Below are 22,290 nucleotides of genomic sequence, written 5' to 3'. Positions count from 1 at the left end.
CTATGGCTTGCCAACCCCCAACCGAAACCATTCCAGCCAATCCTAAAGAACACCTAAGGCATTAAATAAAATTCTGCAAAGGTTCCACACACTAGGGTAATTTTCAAAAACCTACACCCTTCACATGGGTCCCTAGACTAAGTAAGTCCTGAAATGCAGAGGGGCCAGCCTCTCCAGAATATCAGCCTATCCCATAATGTCGACACCCCCTTCCAACAGGAAAAAGCTAGACTGGGCATAGCCCAAATACCCCTAAAGAGTGGGAGAAAGATCAAAGGTGATGCTGGAGTTATACAGAGAAAGTAGAGTTTAACAAAGTGATTGTTGAATCACTATATTGATATTTCTTTTAGTCTCCAGTATCTTAGAGCAGCTAGAAGTAAAAACCTAAATTGTGGAACTGTAACCCATACCAAACTCTGAAATCTGTTCTACAACTAATTGTTGTGATGTGCTTTGAAATTTGTTGCTTTTTTGTATATATGTCAGTTTTCACAAAAAAGAAAAAGAAAAACAAGTCGACTGTGATGATAAATGCACAGCTATATGATAATATTCTGAACCACTGATTGTACACTTCGGATGATTACATGATGTATGACTATATAATATATATCAATAAAAAATTTAAAAAAAGAGCAGTTGTAGATGAGAGGGCCCACCTCTGAAAACTCAATTTGATTCCATTGGTCAGTATATCTAGCTTTATGCCAGTATCATGCTGTTTTGACTACTGTAGCTTTGTAATAGGCTTTAAAGTTAAGCAGTGAGAGGCCTCCCACTTCATTTTTCTTTTTCAAGATATTGTTGGCTACTCAGGGGACCCTGACCTTTCAAATAAATGATTACTGGTTTTCCTATTTCCACATATACACAAAAAAGTGAGTGCTAATGAAGGAACAAATCTTTACTTTAACCTGGCACAGAAGTCTTTTGGTGCACAGCCCATGGTGAATTTTCAGCTGAAGCTCTCAATAGTGTTTGCCTAGACTGAAAACTCAAGCTTTGTGACTCACGTTACCATGGTTGGTGTGTTCCGTGGATTGCACTGAGAGGGGAATTTCCAAATTTAGGAATAGATGAAGACTGGTGGGACCGGGTGGAGTTTTTCTGGAGAGAGTAGCCTGGAAAAGCAGGTTCTCTCTTAGAAGAAGCAAAGAGTGATAGACCTTGAGATAGGAAAACAGAGAGTATTCCACCAGGGAAGAGCTTAACTTTTAAAAAAATTTTCTTTGGTTTTTATAAACAATTATAGCCAGCCTTAGGGATTTTTTTTTCTACATTTTAATTCCCTGTAGCCATCCCCCAAATATCCTACACTTATAAGGCATTTACGATATACCAGGCTCTGTACCAAGTGTTTCATAAATGTCTCTTTATTTAATCCTATCATTGTCACTGTCCCCATTTTACACAAAAAGAAACCCCCCTGAGTGCAAGGTTTCCATCGGGAGACCAGTAGTCCCGTACTTTCCCGCAGGGCTAGGGCTGGCCTGGAAGCAAGAGAGAGCAGAAGCAGCACCTCCTTGTGGATAGATGCAGGTACACAGGGCAAACCCCATTTTCTCCCAATGGAAAGGTGACCAGCACTTGGGAAGAGGCCCCCTCGGTGTGCTGCTCACAGACACAATATGTAATGCCCGGCACCTGCCACATGGTGAGTGCTAGGAAGGCAAAGCTGTTACTTGTCATTATGTCACATTGAATCATATGAGGCTGCTGATAGTAGACCATTTTTGACCTTCTAAGATGGCAATTTTGTATGGTTCAATTTATATTTTAACTGTTCCTTTTAATGTGCCACTCCCTTTCTACACAGAGCTCCTTTTAGCAAGTAAGCTTGATGTATTTTTCACATCAGTGTCCCAGAGCCTACTGGAGTGCTCTTACATAACAAACACACTTACATAACTGAACCAAATGCACACCAACTCAATTCACAGGCCTTATCAGGGCATCTGATACTAATGTGCCAGTATAGGTTTGTTAACGATATATAGAACTAGTTTAGGTTCTTAACAGGTTGGGTGACTGATTCACTAAATATTGTTTTGACTTTTAAGATCCAGAAGTAAAACGGGAATGTAATGCTCCTCTGTTCCACTTTTGTCACCTACCTGGAATGACTTCAAAGACAAACTTCCCAGCTTCATCTGGGTTTGTGGCAATCTCCTTGATGGTACTTCCTGGTAGATACATGTAGCCCTGAAAGATCAAAAATCAGATTTTTAAGATGAGTGGCAATTTTATCACTTCTGAACTCAAATTAAGTTGGAGAACAGTGGGTGGGATAGTGGAAGGATTGGGGGAAGTGTGGAGAGGAATTTAGCATTCCAGTTTTGAATGGAGCTGCTCAGGCCTTTGGGACCTAAAGTTGTTTTCTGCTGCTCAGGCCTCTGCGACCTTAAGCTGTTTTTCATGCCCAATTCATATTCCCATGAATATTTTAAGATCTCAAGTCAAAGTGACAGCCACATTCACTTGGGGACAGTTAACCAGAAACAAATATCTCTTGCACCCTTCCCCCAAAACTAATTTGGTTGCATTTAAGGAAGTAGTTTTTTGAAGCCATTCAAGCATCACTTTCCAAGTTCTCATCTCTTTGCTGGGGCACCAGCCAGATACCAAGTGGCCTCCCTATCAACCCAAATCTACCTGTAGAGAAAAGGGATATCAGCCGCTGTCACTTTAGTGTGAATGAGACTGACTCTTAGCGTCTGATCCAATAGGCTTTCATTTTAAGCTTCTCACTCATCTTGGAGTAAAAGGTTTGGTCACAAGATAAGAATTTAAGGAAGGGAGGCATTTGGGGGCAGTGGTCCCTTCACAGACACAAGTCCCACCTCTACTGGAAAAACAGACCTATATTCCCAGAACCAGATTAAGATCCTGGTCCCAGGACCAGACTAAGATATTATTTTTAGCAATGAAAATAGTATGGTAGCATTTTCACCCCCAGCTTACGCCCTTCAAAACAAGACTAAACTACGTTATAAAAGTATTTGTATGAAAACAAAGCTTTTATTTTTTCTATGATAACCATTTTGATGCTTTAAAAAAAATATTGCATCAATTTTTTTCAAAGATATCTCTTATTTTTAGGAGCTCTGACTTACTGTTCCTTTCAGTAACCTGGCATTAAGGGTCCCAGAGTTCCCCAAGGGCAGGGGTTTTTTGCCCTTCCTGCTGTGGGGCTCTTGCTCCCCCGTCCCCCACCGCCACGTGTCATCCAGGGGGAGCCCCATTTAGTATGGACAGAATCTTAGGAAACTAAGGATTAGGAGACTGAAACTCCACCCCAGATCAGTGTCAGATGGTGTCCATGTTCCTGAAAGTATGTTTCAGACAAGAATCTCTGCCCTTGGTTCCTCATGGGTCCTTAAGGAGCTCTACATATCGCCTGCCCAATCGCAGGTGCTTGGTTGTAAATAAATATGGTCAGGATTTGGGAGAAACTGGCACTCAAAAGGACCAGCAAATTACAAGAATAACCAGTCCCACTTAATTCTGTGGAGGAGCAATTAGCAAATTTTTTTTTTATTAATTAAAAACGATTAACTAACAAAACATTTAGAAATCATTCCATTCTACATACACAATCAGTAATTCTTAACATCATCACATAGTTGCATATTCATCATTTCTTAGTACATTTGCATAGATTTATAAAAAGAAATAAAAGACAACAGAAAAAGAAATAAAATGATAATAGAGAGAAAAAAAAACACTATACCTCACATGCAGCTTCATTCAATGTTTTAACATAATTACATTACAATTAGCAAATTTAAACAATAGAATCCTATTTATATTCCTATATTTTGTTGTTAAGGCTAACCATGTGTCTTTTAAAATAAAATAAAAAATTTAAGATACATTTTTCCTACCTTCTCTAGGAAAATAAGCTCATAAATATGTTTTATTTTTACAAGCCTTATATTTCCTAAATACTCAATGCTGTACTCAAGACCATGGGTTTTACTTAAACTAGCAAATGATACCTGTAATTCATAAGTCTGTTATGAATTCATAAGTCTATTCTTCTCTGAGAGACTTGCAGCCGACAATTGACAACGAGGCATAGTCAATCAATTTACCACGTGCTTCAATGCTAACAGTCATGTGACCTTGGACAAACCCCTTCTGTAACCAAGAAATCAGGATTTAAGGGATGATTTTGATTCTGAATAGTTACATAAATGTTCCTTTTTGCTTTCTGGCAGATTGGAGTAGACAGAGGGAAATACCTGAAATCTCTGAACTGTGATCCAGCTACCTTGATCTTTGATAATGATTGCATAGCCCTTATCTTCTGCCCCGTGACTACAAAAACTCTGTGACTAGTCTTCATTTGTACCCAGTTATCTTGTTTTTCAATTTTAGAGTCTTGTAATCGCTAAAGACAGCCCCTAATGTTTATTAATGAAGGATCCTGGGTCAGCCCAGAACTAATTCACCCCAAATCTAAAATTATCTTGATGACTGAGACTGGATCTAACCAAAGTGGGCCCACCTGACATGCATAGTAGCTTAGACTTAAACCTACATGTCACCTAGACGTCATTCTGCCATTTTTTTTGTATGTTCTGTGACTAAGCATGTAATCAATCTGTGCATGCTCAAAAATCAGATCACCTCTAACTATATCATCTGGTGTTACTATGCCCATTATTCCTAAACTCTGCCCATTTTTTTCTCTAATAAAACTATCAGAATTAGTGGGTTTAGGGAGACAGATCTTGGGCCCATAGGCCATCTGCTCTCCTACTAAATGCCTCGTAATAAAGTCATTCTCTTTTTGAAACACTGATGTCTCAGGAATCGGTTATTGAATGCATCTGGCAAAAGAATCCATGGCCTTTGTCTGGTAATGTTTGATTCTCTGGGCCTCAATACCCTCCTGGTAAAAAGAGAAAGTTGAACTAGACCAGATAATATACAGGTCCCATTTAGTTCTAACACTGCAAGATCCTAATATCTTGTCCAGGTTAGACTCACAAAATTCACCTAAAGAGGGAGATAAGCATTTTCCCCACTTTCTTGGAAATGAAGACACAGAGAAATCCAAATGATTTCCCTAACATCACACAAAATCTGAGACCAGGACACTGGCATGCTTCCAGACCTAAATAAACTCAAACTTTCTATCTTTCTTATCTCTCCCTGCTGCCTGCCTACTTCCACTCATTTCCTGACATATTCAAGAGTTCCATGAGCTTTGCGAACCCTATTAAAGTGGTGATTCACTAGAGTGGGTTTCTCTACCTTGGCTTCACTTTGGACTCATCTGGGGAGCTTTAGAAAATATGGATACCCAAATCCCATAACCAGAGATTCTGATTTGATTGGTTTACATTGTAACTGACCCTAGGAATCAGGAGTTTCAAAAGTTCCCCCGATGATTCTAATTATGCAACCAAGGTTGAGAATGACTCTTTTGGGATAAGCAGTAATCAGCTAATACTTGAGCCCAGAGATGTCCAAGCATTTCTGAAAGACACAGAATGCTTAAAAATTTATTCATATGTCACCTGCATAAATTTTATTGAAATAGTAAATTTGAGGCATTACCTGGAAATAGGAGTTTGGGATTTGACTCAATATTAATCTCTGAAGCCTTTATCCAGACCTAATTTCACATTATTTTAGTATGACCCAACAATTATGAATCAAGAATGCATAATCTAATTGATTTATGTATTGGTATGTTGGGGCCCAATGGCTGGAGCTCGTGGTAGTTGGTCATATAAGATGGTGGTAGATGGCAGTTCAGGCATCAGTTTGTATAAAGCAGTTGTAAACTAAAAAACGTGGGGCAGTGGAACTCCATTCATGTGGCCACATGGACCTAATGCGCTACATAAATAGGTCATGAGCTCTGTCAAATTTAGTGGCAGGATCTGAGAGCAAGCCAGGTATCTGGAGAGAAAAGGATCAAGACCTGGCAGGAGAATGAGATAAGAGGGTGCCATCACCAACGCCTGCCTCCTCCCACTTTTCCAAGGACCTGACTTCATGGTCAAATCAGACAACTTATAAAGACAATTCTGAGTCTAGGTGGACTATACCACTTGCCTGGTTGTAGGAAGTGGGGGTGGGGGGTAGGGAGGCACTTAGGACTGAACCACAGGTAGACCTCAGGGGTTAAGATAATTATAAGATAATTAGTAATATCAAGAGCTACTGAGCAGCACTTTCTGAGTGCCAGGCTCTTTGTTAACCTCCTTGAATATATTAATCATTTAATCCTTATAGCTATCCTCCAAGTAGGCATCATTATGTCCAGTTTACAAATGAGGGGACTGGAGATCATAAAGGCTCAGGAGTTTGCACAGAGCTAGTAAGTGGCAGAGCCAAGATTTAGTGAGTCACAAGCCTGTGCTCCTTACCATTACAGCTGCCACGGTGGGGGACATGTCAACTTAAACCGTCCCCCATGTAAATGAGGCAAAAAATCATAGATCTATGGAGGGGGATTAAGAGTTCAGTAGGGATACATGAGCTCTTATACACAAATGTGTCATTAGAAAAGAAATGGTGCTTTGCCATACACAATACACTTGCAATATCTCATTAGGTCCCAACAAAAGTGGATACAAAGAGATTGTAGGAATGATCACTTCTTCTTTGAAGACGAGGAAACTGATGCTTTGAAAGCCTAAAAGACTGTAGAAAGTGGCCCAGCTGATTTATTCTGGAGTCACTCATAATTTACAAATCACTAGCTGTTGAAGGTAGCACACCTGATTTTGAGCTGAGCAAACACGTGTCTTTCTCCAGAAAAAAAAAATATGGTTGTAGAGGATGGGGAAAGAGAAAACCATAAAGGCAAAGAGGTGTAAGGAAATCTCAGAAGATCAGCTCAGAAGCATGAAAGTATAATTCCTAGGTGTCAGGGCGTGTGCTAAATGTTCTAAATATATCGTCACATCTACTCTTCATAAGAGCTTTAAGCGGAAATGAGACTCAGAGAGGTTAATTAACTGACCCAAGATCGTAAAGCTAGTGGTAGGAAAACCATGATTCAAACTTAGATCAGTGTGATTCCAGAGTTACTAGTAAGGGCAAGTCCATTCTCTGGAAGAAGTACCAGTCAGAGTTAGGTGACTTCACCCAAGGCATCTGTAACTAAGAGCAGGCCCTTTCTGGATATGAACATCTTAAATGAAAAGAGGAGGAAGAATGGGATGTAGTGAAAAAGGTACCAGTAGGGCCAGGGGTGGGGACAGTGATAGGGAAGAGGTATTGTCCCAGGCACTTTCACCCCCTTCATAAGTCAATTAGGTTGTCCCTGTATACAATAGAAGGAGGGACAGGAAGAAGCTTGTGCTCAAGAGGCCACAAGTCCTTCAGCAATGAAGCAGGAGAAATGGTATGGGGTGGAGACAGGCTAGAAGTGGCTTATACTGACTCAAGAGAACTGACAGTTAGATTTTTAGGAACTTTGTGAGCAAGTTGTTAAACACAGCCCTATGAAAAGATAAATGATAGAAATTTACAATGAAATATTTAAATTAAAAACAGTCAAAACCCATCTCTTCCTAAGTTTTTCCCTACGATTTATACCATTTCTACTCATGATTATTTATATCTATTCTATCTGTGCGGTAGAAATACTATATGATGTGCAACTACATATCCTTCTCAATCCTGCATTCAGCATTGCTCAAATAAACCACCATTGGAGTATTTATATCATGGAAATTGGCAAATTCCACAAATCACCCCCTCCATGAGACCTGGTTGGCACACACTTACCAGCATAGCACTGGTAACTTCACAGAGAGCAGGAGATGAGCTGATGGAACATGTTGTCTACCTACTAAGCTAAAACTGTTTGAAACCATCATTGTAGCCAAGACTTGAGGACAATTTGCTGAGATTCTTTCTCCAACAACTTCCCGGACAAAGAATCTTTTGGAATGGGTGATTTAAAGCAAACGCATAGTCTTATAGAGCACTATACTCTCAGAGCTGGGCAGAACTTTCCTGAGAACTTCCACAGTGCACCAAGGTCCCTCAAAAGCACAAGTCCCTCATGGAATTTATTTAACCATCTTCTGTGGCCATTCGGGCCAATGTTTCTCATTCTATATAACACTGCATGTCTCTTTTTATGTATTTTAGATACCTGTATACCAGAAGCACCAGGTCTAAGGGCTGGACCAGTGTCCACACCTCCCACACCTCATCCCACAGCCCCTTCCACCTGATTGCCCCAAGATTATTATGGTGGTTTTCCTTGGTTTGGTTTGGGTAGAATGTGTGTGTGTTATATTTAATTGACAAAGTATTACATGTTCATTACAGGAAAATTAGAAAATAAACACAAAGAGAAAATTTTAAAACTGTGTGCAGCATCAGGACTTAGAGAAAACCACAGTTCACATCTCTATTTCTTTCCAGACTTTTTTCATAAATACAGATTCATGCCCCACCTCCACAAAAATTAGCATATTTGGTGACTAATCAACTAAGCATGGGACTAGTATATAAAGCATCTTCTGTTGCAAGCTGCTTTTTCTCTTCTTGTTCACAAACAATAACATTGTGGATATCTTGGCATTTTAAAAAGTACTCATTTGCAGCATTGTAAACAATGGTCGAATTATATTTCATTGTTTAGATATGTAAACATACCCTGATATACCTTAGCCCCTACCACTGGGTATTGTTCTCACATCATTACCATAAACAATGGTGTGGCAAAAGCTCATACAGATAAATCTAAGTATTACGTCACTCTTAACCGGGGTCCAAAGGATTTGTAAGTCTTAAAAGATAAATGATTCTCTAGAAAGGTATCGATTTTCATTTCCACCAGCTGTGCCTGAGAATTCCTGCTCCTGGTCCCCGCCAGCATTGAGATTTTTAGAAAATCTTTGCTAATTTTAACATGGGAACAGTGGGAGCGCATTAGTGTACATTGCATGTCTTTGATGATTGCTGAGATAGAACTTTTTAAATGTGCTTATTGGCTATTATATTTCTTCGATGGATTGTCTGTGTCATTTGCTCATTTTTCTATTGCACTGTTTGGAACTTTCTTATGGACTTGGAAGAATACTTACAGTTTTAAGAATATTTCTTCATCATATGTGTATAGGCCATTTTTTCCTACTTATCATTTGCCTTTGCACTTTATTATGTTGGTGCTTAAAGTACTTAACGGCATATTTTTATGTATGCCATTAAAGCAACCTTTCCCCTGTGCTGTATTTATTATTATGCTTAAAGTATGTCTGCCTCTAAGTGGATAAACAAAATGCATATACATAGTGGAATATCATGTGGCAATAAGACGAGATGACGTCCTGAAGCACGTGATAAGATGGATGAGCCTTGAAGACATAATGCTGAGTGAAATGAGCCAGACACAAAAGGATAGATACAGTATGGTTCTACTTTTATGACCATGGTAAAGGTAAAATCAGAGGCTTATAATACAGAATACAGGAGACCTAGAGATACACAGAAGCTAGAGATGGGTGAATGGTTAGCTAATGAGCTTGAATTTAAATGTAAGGGAATAGACAGAGTGAAGGTGGTTCTCTAGTGGGTCTATAAGTAACATTACCATATTGAAGGTGAACATGATTGAAAGGGGCTGTATAGACCCTTGTGTCCCAATGATTAACACTACAAATATAAATAAGTTCTTGCATGAAAAAAAAGTCTGCTTCCTGAAAATTGTGAAAATAACTACATCTCTTTTAACATTTTTTACATTTAAGCCCAATCCATCCAAAATTACAAATGGTATGAAATGTGACAAGGATAAATGCACCTTTACTTTGCCCCAAAAATTTAGCCACAGTTGTAACTTCCGTTTCATTTCTAGTTACAATGTCTAGGTGTCCCAAACAAGGTTAAATGATAACACAGTTATAATAATTTATTTTAAATAGGTTTTCTTTATCTTAATGAAATAATTACAGACATATGAAAAGTCACCAGGATGGCCACTCTAATTCCTGTTGCTAATAATGGTACACAGATATAAGCCCAAATTCCTAACAGTAGGAAATTTGTTAAATAAATTATAAAACATCTATCCAATGGATTATTTTGCCACCATTCAGACTTACACTGCAAAAGAATATTTAATAAAAGGGGAAATGTTCATGACATATTAATTTTTTTAATAATGTAATACTAACTTTGCCTTTATAACAAATGAATTTCTTGATGGTGGGGTTGCATATAATTGTTACTTTCTTTGCTCTTTCCTGCATCTTCCAAATTTTCTACAATGCCCCATGTATAAGGTCTTATAATAAAAATGTAAATAGCAACATAAAGTACTATATTCTTTCTAAGGAATTATCATTTTACTCCTAACAGTTTTATATTTTTTATCTGAGTGTTGGACATTTTATCAAATGATCTTCTAACCATCTGTGAAAGAGTCGTGCGGCTTTTCTCACTTGATTTATTGATCTCGATCTTTTGAGATGATGTATTATATTAATAGATTTCCTAAAAGCAAAGCATATTTGTCTTTCTAGAAGAAGCTTTACTTAATTGCGCCAGGTTAATTTAATCCTGAGAAGGCTTGGGTATCCTCCTCCTAGGAGTAAGGAGGAGAAGCTAAAGACCTTCAAATACTTATTTTACCCTTTGACATCAGCTTAAGTTTCTATAGAAGCGTTCTCCACACATGCTTCGTCTCATTTACTCTATATCCCTGTGACAAAAGTAGGCCAGGTATTACTGCACCATTTCACAGAGAGAAGAGCAGAACGAGAGGGCTACAAAACTTAATTTTGTACCATAATTATCTATTACATATAATAATATATATTTTATAAATAATTACTTGCCCAGACAGTAGCAGAGCCAGAAAAGAACACAATTTTGACATAACGTGCTCTCATGCTCTGTGCCTCATGGAAGCCAACAGCACCGAGCTGCCCTTTCCATTGATTTAGGGAGGGCCGGGGCATTCTTGCCAGCTCCCTTACAATACAGAGATGAAAACACTTCCCCTGCTGGATGTTTACACACCAACTACCGCAGTCTGAGCCTGGGATTGCTCGGCTCTGACAAGAACCAGCTTGTTCGTAAAGAGAAGGAAGTCCGGTTACCACACACGGGACACTGGGCAAGAAGCCAGTCTATGGGGCTCTCTGGGCCCCTTCCCCAGCCTCCACAGGGACGGACACCCAGGAGTCCCACAGTCCTCGGGTGCAGGCCTGGTCAATCAAGGGCTTGGGGATGTCTCAAGGATTCTTAAGCCTGCCCTTAAAGGAGATAACATCCTCTTCCCAAATGACCCTTCGATTTCTTCACCTCAAACACCTACACACATCATCACCCTTCTTGGGACTTTTTTTCTGGTTCCAAAAGGTTCCAGAGTCTGCCTTCTGTAATAAGTTCTTTCTGGCCAAACCCACCTTTCTAACTTTACAGGTGTGAGCTCTAGATAGGATGACCAGCAGTCCTGGTTGCCCCAGTGGACATCCAGCTCATACTTGGGGGTTCAAGTTCATTGTTAATAATAGCACCCTCCTTTCACTCTTACACAACACAATGACCATTAACGAGGTGGGGAAAAGAGACATAGACCCAAGATTTAGGATCAAAGCCCTCTCTTACAGCCCCTTCCCCTTCATCAGGAAATCCTGTTTGTTTCAAGTGTCCCTGGCATCTGATCTTTTTCCTCCAGCCCACAACTCCCAGTGAGATTCTAAACATCACAAGCTTTTACCTAGATTATCCTGGCCCGTTCCCATCTCCCACTGCCCTCCGTATGCTCTTGATCATAATAGACAGAGCCAACCTTTTACTAGGTAAGTCAAAGACTTCCTCTTCTCTGCTTGGAATCCTACCACGGCTCCCCATTCCCTTCGTGCAAACACCCAAGTCCTTGCGGTGGCCTGCCCTGTCTTCTCACCTGCACCCTTCCTCAACCAGCACCGCCCCCCCCCCCCGCCCCCACGCCGTCTCTTCTCGCCCTCACCCCCTTGCTTTCCTCCTTCCTCCCAAGCTCCGCATGCCCTGGCTTTGGGCTTCTACTCTGCCTGGAATGCTCCCCCCAGCCACCTACATGGCTAATACCCCCTCTTCTTTGCTTATGCCTAAATCTGATCCTCTCCATGAGGTTCCCCCTCACCACCTTATTTGAAATCATAGCAACTCCCCCTTAAACCATTTTATTTTTATCTCATGGAGCTATTGCTTTCCCTAACCAACGATCTACTTTCCTTATTTGGGATGCGTATTTTATGCCTTTCTTCCTATATTCTAAATGTCAGAGGAAAGGGATATTGATCTTTTTTACTCGCTGATTTATTTCAAGTGCCTAGAACAGTGTCTAGCACAGAATGGATGCTCAATAAAAATCTGTCGACTAAACAAATAAATGAAAGCCCTGAATCTTTTTCCTAAACCCAAAGTGGTCCACTCTGAGCCCTTGTACTCAGTATCACCATCCTCGCAACCAGGGTACGAGCCTTGGCTTAGAGCTCCATTTAGGGAACCCCACAATGCTCATCTCGCAGCTTCGAGGAAGACTGCCCTGTCATCTCCGCAACCTAGAGAATGGTGAAAAGGAAACAACACTCTCCCCCCAGATGGATCTGCACCTAGTCCTGGTAAGAAGGCCCATCTGAGTTTATGCACCATCTAAATAGCCGCTGTGCTTGCCAACCCCGTGCCAGGAGAGGAAGAGCCCCACTGTCGAGGCTGAAATCCCAGCTGGTACCTGTGGCTTCGTGTCCTCCTCGTCCTTGTAGTAGTGGAGCTGCTGTGCCCTCAACACAAAGTACCTCTGCTGCCAGTTCTTCACGATGGACCTCTGCTTCTTCAGCCAGCCCATCTTGATGGGTCTCTCCAGCGGGTTGGGGGTGGACGGCGGGTGGAAGGCTGCCATCAGCTCGCCGGTCATCACGCTCCTTGACCGAGCTATGGAAAGGAACAGACAGGCGGGCTGACTGAGGGACATGAAGCGGTGCCTGGAGGGGGGGGGGTGGTGGCGAGAGAGACACCCCCACAGGGGCAGAGAAGCTGGATGGGGCCACAGCCCGGTCCACTCAAAGATCCAGATGTGAGTCAGAGAAAATCCCCCATGCACCCAGGGAGACAGCCGAGGCGGCTGCCCCCAGTAAGGGCTGGACCGAGACGGAAAACGAGGTGAAAGTCAGGGGCACCATGGCACCCGCAGTCCAGCCGCTGATGCCGGCCCCCTCATTCTGCAAAGTGAAAGATTGGCTGGAGCCTTCTGAAGAGGAAGTGGCCGCAGCATCTGACAAAAGGTGCTTCCTTTTTCCTGCGTGGGAGTTACTATCTGACAAAAGAGTGGAGAAAAAAAAAAAGCCTCTCTCTAAGGCTCAGGGTGAGCCCCAGGCAGCTGCAGAGCAACCGGAAACCGCCCAGGCAATCTTCCACGGTGGCCAGTGCTGCAGCGGCGCAAGCTGTGTCTGCCCTGACCTCACTGTGGAGTCAAGTCCTTCTCCCGTGGACCCCACTAAAAACCCCAGCCCCTGTCCACACGTCAGCACGGGGGACGTCAGCACCTCCTGCATTTCCCTACTGAGTGCCGTTCGGTTTCCTGCCCGCTGAGTGTTTACAGTGCGTGTTCCCCCTGAGTGTTTACAGTGCTTTTCACAGGACCCAGAGCTTCCCAATCTGCTGCCTTCCTATTAGCTTTTGAGTCAGTTGTCGCTCCCGTGTGGTTGATGAGTGTGTAAGCATTCGAAAGCATCTGAACCTCAACCCAATGCAGAAGCAGAATCGGAATACAGACCCCCTCAACCCACCGCATAGGGTAGTTAGTTTTTGTTTCCCACGCGACCTCTGCCTGTCACTGGATGAAGCTCACACATGTTGTCTCTAAGGTAAGTCCCACCCTGGACAACTCTCTCCTTCCCCCACCTCTTCAGCTGTCAGCTGGCCTGTGGCCCCAGCTCAATGCTTCCTCTGAGCCTCACCTTCTTTCTTTCTCAGTCAGTTGGACAACACCTTTCAAGACGCACCATACCTGCTGGTACCAGTGACCTTCCCCTTTGGCCGAAGTCTCCATCCACAATTCCTTTATCCAGCTCGTGTTGGTTCCCAGAACATTCAGGACATGGCTGAGCTAAGCCGTCAGTCCCACTCTCACCCTGTTTTAGCTCATCTGCGTGGGGCACTCATTCAGCCCTTCCTGGCTCTGTGACCATGAGTAAATTCTAAAACTAGGATAATAATAATCCCTGCTCTATGGAATTGGACTGGAGTAACCTAACCTGTGGGAAGCACTTAGCACAGGCCTTGGTCGAAGGGAAGCAAATGTTACTCCTATTGTTTCCATCAACAAATGACTTTACTTCCTGCTGCAAAAATGGAGACTGTCTTTGAGAACCTCAACTTTTGTCTTCACTTCAAAATGTCTGTATCATCAAGCGTCCTCTCTTCCTTTATTCTTATCTTCAACGCATTTCATGGCAACCCTCTCCCCCATTATGCTTAATTCCTTTCATTCTATTTTTTTCTAGTCTTTAATTCTCAATTTTTATTTGTGTCCATGATGTATATTCAAATATCAGAATTTTATTCTGTGTTACAGAGTCTTTATTCCACTGAATCTAATTATCACCCTATTTACTTGTTTTCCCATCAGCCCTCTATTGCTATCCAAAGAAGACTGGGCCCCCACTGGCCCACTGGCCCTCACAGGGGTCTGCACTTCCGGGACATCCCAGGAGCCAGCTTGCAGTCACTCCTCACCTCTCACCACTGGCCTGTGTTAGTCTTTCTATGTCGGAGACCAGGTTGCAAGACACTCTCCATTCACCCTCCGTTTGGACAGACATCATCCTAAGACTGCATGTACTCAGTTGTAGCAAAAGGAAAGTTCACACTTTGATGACAATTAGACAGCATGCCTGAAAAGGGTTTGCATTAATTATGTCAGTGTGTCCAGGCCTACTAGTTAAGAATCAATAAGAATCCTGCTTTTCGGCCACCTGTTATCTTAAAACTTTCCCTCTCAAACTCAAAAAACAGCCACTCTGGGGTTGATCACTTACTTTAAATCTCCATAAAGGATCCAAAGAAGCAAAAAGGAGGGGGGGGCATTAGTAGGAATGCAGAGGGGAGGAAAGGATTTGAAGGACACCTGTCCATCTTTCTAGGTCAGAGACTGCACTTGGCAAAGACAAACAGCCATCCTGGAAAGAAGGCAGACAGTAGGCAGAAATTAAAAGGGTGGTTCCCACACAAAATTTCTGGAGAAAAAGAAGAGTGAGGCATCCAAGCAGATGAAGGTACATCCCTATCCCCTCAACGGAGAGCTTCGGCACAGTGCAGCCCGGCGTGACTGTAATGACCAGCACAGGAAGGAGGGCAGATGTCAGAGAAGGGCCCCTCCAAAAATGGCATGATGAGGGTCCCCCAGAAGTGTCTGGGCATTGCAGAGTTCCCTGGTATAGAGTCTTACGTTCTCTGACCTGGCCAAGAAGGGCACTGATACCCTTGGGCCAGGAAGCCTACCTCTTTGCCTGCACACAGGCAAGGCTCTGGCTGGCCATCGTTTATATTCTGGCAACACCAACACCAACCTGTATTCCAACCAGCATTTCTTGAGCACCTGTTATCCTCATCATAACCAGAATGACTATAAGAACTGGATCATGTGCTACAAGTTGGGAGAGTGAAATGGCTCATTACAAACCTCAAACTGCTGGAAGTTCTGCCTAGACATTGGGGAGATGATGGCTGGGAGCTCAGATGAGCCAGTGACTGAGCAAAGGAGCTTTTTTGGTCCCTTCCTGCCCTAGCCTTCCGCAATGCTGAGCAACCAGTCACCCATCAGGAGATGATTCAAAGGTCAGAGAAGAAAGCCTGGTGGGTCTTGAGTTTCACTTGGTTTTGATGAACTTCCCTTGGTAGTTCCTTCGAGTAGTCTCTCTTCTTTGTGGGTATGATTTGTTCCCGGATAAAGTAAACAAAGACATCTATGACTATTAATAGCACTGTTTCTCATAGTGAAAATAATAATCAAGATAAGCTTTGCTAGTGAGCCAGCCATTGTACACTGAGTACATATTCCCAGCCCTTTGAGGACTAGGCTGAACCAGGTTGGGGGTTGGAGAGGGGGCTGCCGGCAGTCCAAGAACCAAGGTGGACAGGAAGCTGCTAAGCATTTACAGAACACTCTGGGGCAGGTAGGAAATGAAGGTCTCAGTAATGTCAGCCCCAACACTAGCTATGGAGGCTGTGGACAGTGAAATGAATTAAATTTAATGAAACTTCAGTTCCTTGGTCACACCAGCTATACTTCAAGTGTTCAGTAGTAGCCCCATGTGGCTGGTAGCTGCTATACTGGGCAGCACAAACAGGGGATATTTCCATCATTCACAGAAAGTTCTGTTGGTCAGCACTTCCCAGAATCTGAATGCTATTATTCCAAAACATGGGACAAAATGGGCCATAAAGCTGATTTGGCATTTCATCACATGGAGAAATTAAGCAGAAAAACATGGCTTGGGGTGGCAGAATGAAAAGTTGAACCTTGAACTGAAAGGTAAGAGAGAGAGCCATTTCATGTTGTTGAGCAAAGGAGGATCGTGATAAAATATAGATGAAATATGTCCTTTGACTATGAATACTGAACTTTTTATACAGTCTTCAGGTGAGGGAGGGTACAATAAAGGAAAGAAGAGAATTGAGAGAAATGCCACAATCAGGGATTTCATTTCTGCAGTAGAAGTTAGTTACTTTTCGTCTGAGCTGAAGCAAGAGAAAAGTAAATAAGGAAGTATGAACAGAAGAGTCGGCTGGGGAAACTTTATCATTTCCTTTTTTAATCTTCCCATCTGCTCTGTTAGTCTGTTTTGACTAACTTTCCTTGGTAGTTCCTTCGAACAGTCTAACTCCCAAAATAAACAATCACAAAATCTCCTAAGGTCTACCCTTGAGATATTTCTTATATCTGCTTTCAGCTCTGCCTTGGTTTAGATCACAATGGCTTTGAACATGAGGGAGAAGTGTGAGCAGGTAATTCAAATCTAAGAGGAAAGATTTAAGATATTTTCTCATGTCAATGAGCAGTAGATTTGCCTGGCAACTTAAAAAGCAATTGGAATTTACAGGGTTCCACCCAGACCTCTCTCCTCAGCTAGCCCCTCTCTCTGAGCTGCCTGCACACACTTCGGCAGGGAATCTCAAACTCACCATGGTCACTAGCCAAGCTTACCACTTTCCCCCTGCCCCCTCCTTCCACTGCCCAGCTTTGCACCAAACATTCACACCGGGGCCTGCTTTGCCTCCACTGGTCTCTGGAATGTGCTGTGAATAACTTCTCCCAGCCAACCATGCCGGAAAGTAGGCCGCCAGCTCAGCCCTCTCTGCTGCCAGGGGCCCACTCCAATCAGCCATCAATCACAATCAGCATCTCTCTCTCTCCCATCCAGCCTTCCTTCGTATCCCGGCCTGGTTTTGGCCTCCTAGCCTCACCTGCATTTCTACAATAGTCCCCTGACCTGTCTCCCTCCTACCAGTCCCACCTCCAATCCTCTGATGACATGGTTTGTGACATGACCCTTCTAAAATACAAATCTGATCATGTTACTATGCTGCCTAGAAGCCTCCAATGACTCCCTATATCAATGGGAGCCTAAAAAGCTTGCTTCCTGCAGGGTCAGTATCTTCTGGCTCATTGGCAATCCTCAAGGTTCCTTAGCTTTTCCATCACATGGTGATGCACATGGCAACATTCTCTCTTATCTTCTCTGTGTTCCATTGACTTCCAGCTTCTGGCTCACCCCAACCTCCACCCACCACCACCATATTATCCTTCAGTAATAGGATTAAGGCCTATCCTGATTAAGGCCACACTTTAACTAAAAATAACCTCATCAAAAGGTCCTATTTACAATGGATTCACACCCACAGGCATGGATTAAGATTAAGAACATGTTTTATTCTAGGGTCCATAATTCAATCCCCAACATGCCACCATTATCTTCACCCTAAAAGATGAAGACTAAACTCCCTAGCATGAGGCTCAGAGGCCTTTAAGTTTTCCTAACTGCATTTCCTACTCTTCCTCCAAACCCATCCTGCCCTTCATCCAGGACAAAGATGCTCTTCTCTCTGCTGGCACCCTTTACCCACCTGTCCCCACCCACACCCCAACTTGACCACTTTGGAAAGCTCTTGCTCACCCTTCAAGAGTCACTTCAGGCCACATATCTTGTGAGAAACCCTCCTTAGCACAGCCAGACTTAGTCACGTTTCAGTTCTGTCCCTTCTTCACATTAGGGGGTCCTTTACTCTTACTCTGTCTCCCCTCTTGATGTGCCCTCTCAGTGTTTTACTCATCCTTGAATCTCCAGCATCCATAGAAGGCCTGACAAAGAAAAGGCAGGATGAAGGAGCAGAAGGTGCAGAGGCTGCTGCATATGCAGCCTTGGGCAAATCATGTGCTCCCTCCAAGAGTCAGCTTCTTCCTCTGGGAAATATATATGCACTTTTGGGGTGATTACATGGTAAGGATTAGCAATGACAAGTGCAGAAGTCCCAGCTAGCAACAGCCTTGTAAGGCATGTGCATTAAATAGAAGCTGCTATTATTATTAATATTGCTGTAAGAGTACGTACTCAATTTTATGCTAAATGAGAGGAAAGAAAGTAGAGACGAAAGAGGAGTGATGAAAGGATAAAGGAAGACTAACTGTATTTTTGTTGTATTTGAGATACAAATTCTGAGTTAGGATGGTGGCAGATGGAAAGGAAAGAATATGAAGCAGACCTGAGGTTAAGCAGGGAGAGTGTAAGGCAAAGGCTCTTGTGAGGTTTCTCAGGCAAGGTCACTTCCTTCATCTGTTGATTCAATGCATCCACGAAGTCACTGAGTACTTCGTCTATACCAGCAAGTGTGCTGGGTGCTGGGGATCTAAAGTCAGCCACAACAACCTTGCCCCAAAGGGCTCAAAGGCCTGGGAGAACAATTCCTAGAAGCAGGGAAGGAAGTCAGAGTTGCTAAGTCTGGTTTGGACAGGAGGGTGAGTCCAGTTTTGGACATGATGACGAGTGAGGGTGTCCCAAGAGCTCCAGGCTTCCCGGGAACTCTGGTATTTGACAGATAAGGTCTTCAGATTAAGAAAGGGAGAAAAAAGAGGCACAAGTGAAAGCCAGAATATTTGAGTGACACGTTAATCTCAGAACAGAAAAGAAACACGATACATGTCCAAAAACAAACAAAAAGCCTGAGCATGCAGGCATTTAACACTGATGAAAGCAATTTTAATTTGGGGCTATGGAGATCAACCTACACACAAGACAGTGGCATTGTTTGTTTCTCCAGAGACTTTCAAGAGAGTTGACACTAGGCTGAAGAATGGAAGAAATGAGAAAAAGTGAGAAAATCCATTTCTCCCATAGGTTGAGACTGGAGCAGGAGGCTGCTGTCTGGAAAGAGAGTGAAAGGAGAGAAGCTTTCATCCTGTGCCAAGCAAGGGACAGGTCCACTTCCCTTCCACGCAACACACCTGAGGCAGAAGCAGGTCTTGGTGAGCAGATGGTGTCTTTGGGAGAAGAAATAGACTTCTCTGTCTCCAGGTGAATGCAGTTACCAGGGTAACTGCTCAATGAAAGGAGCAGCAGCTAGATTTCAGCCCTACTCTCTCATTCTGTCCAAAACCTTTGGGCAATACACAACTTGCATAACCACACGTGTTCTGCAAGAATTCATTTAAGGCTATAAAGCACCATTCAAAAGCAAGAGATCCTTTTTAAAGAAGTGTTCAAGATTTGATCCCAGATGTCTCTGTTGGAAAGGTCTATCTGACTACAAAGTGAGCAGAAGGTCTCGTAGCTTCAGGAGCAACATCTTTGAGCTTTTATCATATGTCTGTGGGTTCTAAGGCACCAGAGCTCCAAAGCAGTTCTTGAGGGCAAGTACCATGTCTAATACACCTCTGTATCCTGAGGACCCATCATGGGATCTGGCTCAGAAAATTTCATTGGAAAGAGTGAAGACGGGAAGGAAGTCTGTGACTATGTGTGTACAAGAGTGTATGCATGGTTTGCAATGATGTGAATGAACATGTGGGACATTTGGTGAGGCAAAATAAACTAGAAACAAAAGAACAACACTGGTATGGTCTCCTTCTGGATTTCGAGAGGCTGTTTTATATATAACCTGATATTTAGAGATAAGACTGAAGCTGATTAGGTTGAGTTTAGAGTAATTCAGAACACAGGGGTAAGGAAGACAGTGTCTATATTTTAGAGCCACACATACTCTTTGAGACCAAAGGAAGAAAGGTTTATTTGGTCTGAAAGTGAAATTTTCTGCTAGCACATAATCTAATTCAACCTATCTGTATAGCTCATTTGAACAACTGAAAAACAGGGAACCCTGAATAACAAAGAGGTCCTTGAATCCTTTATAGATTATTGCAATGCCTAGATACATCCTAGAGTATATTAAACAGATTGGCAAAGTCCCTTGAAGGATGGGAGAAAGACCATGGAACTATTAAATCTTACCATCAAGAAATCCCCTGATTTCTTGTGTCAGACTTTAGGGACACCCAAATCAATAGGCCATACCCTCAATCCTGAGGCTTACTCTTATGTAGGTAGTGGAGAAGCTTAGACTACCTATAGGTATGCCTAAGAGTTACTTCTGGGGGACCTCTGTTGTTGCTCAGATGTGGCTTCAGTCTCTGTAAGCCCAACTCTGCAAGTGAAATCACTGCCCTCCCCCTTACATGGGCATGACATCCAAGGGTGAAAGTCTCCTTGGTGACATGGGAAATGACTTCCAGGGATCAATCCAGCCCTGGCACTGTGGGACCAACAATTCTATCCTGACCAAAGGGGGAAAAGAAGTATAACTAATAAAGTATCAATGGCAGAATGAGTTCAAATAGAGTTGAGAGTCTACTCTGGAGGTTGCTCTTAATGCAAGCTTCAGTTAGACCTTGCTACCTATCACAACCTGCCAACCCCCAATCAGGACCATTCTAACCAATCCTAAAGAACACCTAGGGCAATATATAAGATTCCATACAGTAGAGTAACTTTCCAGAAATCTACAACCTCCAGATGGGTTCCTGGTCCAGATAAATCCTGAAACCTAGAAGGCCCAGCCTCTCCAGAGCATGAAAAAGTTAGAATGGCCATTGCCCAAACATCCCAAAAGAGAGAGATGGAAAGATCAAAGGTGATGGTGGAGTTATACAGTGAAGATAGGATTTAACAAATGAATATGAATGTTGAATCATTAAATTGATATCTCTTAGTCTCCAGTATTTTAGAGCAGTTAGAAGTAAAAATCTAAAATGGTGGAATTGTAACCCATGACAAACTCTGAAATATGTTTTACAACTAATTATGGTGCTATGCATAGAAATTTATTGCTTTTTTGAATACGTTATTTTTAACAAGAAAAGAAGGAAAAAAGTCAATTGTGACGATAAAAAAATATTTAAGCCTTCTAACCTCCTATATTCTGGAGCAGCTAGAAGGAAAAATCTGAGAGGATGGTATAGTAGCCCATTACACACTCTGGGATCTGTCCTGTAACCATTTGTTGAAGAGTGCTTTGAAAACTATTGCTTTTTTATTTCTTTGCTTTGTATATATGTTACACTATACAATAAAAAAGTAAAAAACAAAAAAGAGTGCATGCACACATGTGTGTTATATGTGGAGAGAGAAAAAGTAATGTTGAATAATTTCAAATGAAAGATTCATTAGATGGTCTCTCTTTAACAAAGAAATTCATCTTCCTCTCATATCTCTTTCATTAACCAGTCAGAACAATTTATTAGGCATTTTTTATGCACAGAGCCCTGGAGAAGGTACTGGCTGGGATTAGAGAAGTAGTAGAAACCCTTTAAATTAGTTAATTTGAGACCCGTGAGGTTTCAAACATTTACTGTGCACACTGGCGCACAAACACGAGTTGTAGTCTTCTCTGCTGCCAATGGCCACCTCAACTCCAGCCCTAGTTCTTGACAGACCCCAGCCTTCCTATAAAAAGGAAGGGGGAGGGTGGGCCATGGTGGCTCAGCAGGTAGAGTTGTCACCTGCCATGCTGGAGACCCGGGTTCATATTCCCAGTGCCTGCGCATGTAAAAAAAAAGAAAATTTCAAAAAGGAAGGGGGAATTAGTAATCAATTGTGAACATGAAGTGTTAAGAAGAGATTATTACCTCATGCAGGCTTTCTCTTTCAAAGTGAGAAAACACCACTATGCCAGTTTGAAGCCATGTTTTAATCTTGATCCAATCTTGCGGGGGTAGCTATTTCTTTTCATCCTGATTCAATACTGTAGGGTGGTATTTTTTATTAG

At 42.4% G+C, this 22,290-nt stretch overlaps 1 protein-coding gene across 3 annotated transcripts in view; it reads right to left on the bottom strand.

Moving 5' to 3' along the window:
- The window catches only part of ARHGAP25 (Rho GTPase activating protein 25), a 102,003-nt gene that overhangs the window by 37,899 nt on the left and 41,814 nt on the right, over positions 1-22,290 (bottom strand). For 2 of the 3 annotated variants that reach the window (XM_077134440.1, XM_077134439.1), the window contains exons 2-3: positions 12,707-12,906; positions 2,118-2,205 (exon numbers count right to left, since the gene is read on the bottom strand). In XM_077134440.1, coding sequence (XP_076990555.1) covers positions 2,118-2,205; positions 12,707-12,906 — 288 coding nt within the window. Of the gene's footprint in view, positions 1-2,117; positions 2,206-12,706; positions 12,907-19,474; positions 19,949-22,290 lie in introns of those variants that run through there. The other variant, XM_077134441.1, reaches the window with a different exon arrangement.

This window comes from Tamandua tetradactyla, chromosome 17, assembly GCF_023851605.1.
Source record: "Tamandua tetradactyla isolate mTamTet1 chromosome 17, mTamTet1.pri, whole genome shotgun sequence".
NCBI lineage: Eukaryota > Metazoa > Chordata > Mammalia > Pilosa > Myrmecophagidae > Tamandua > Tamandua tetradactyla.
Note: the sequence above shows the minus strand (reverse complement) of the source record. Positions and strands in the feature narration are given on the sequence as shown.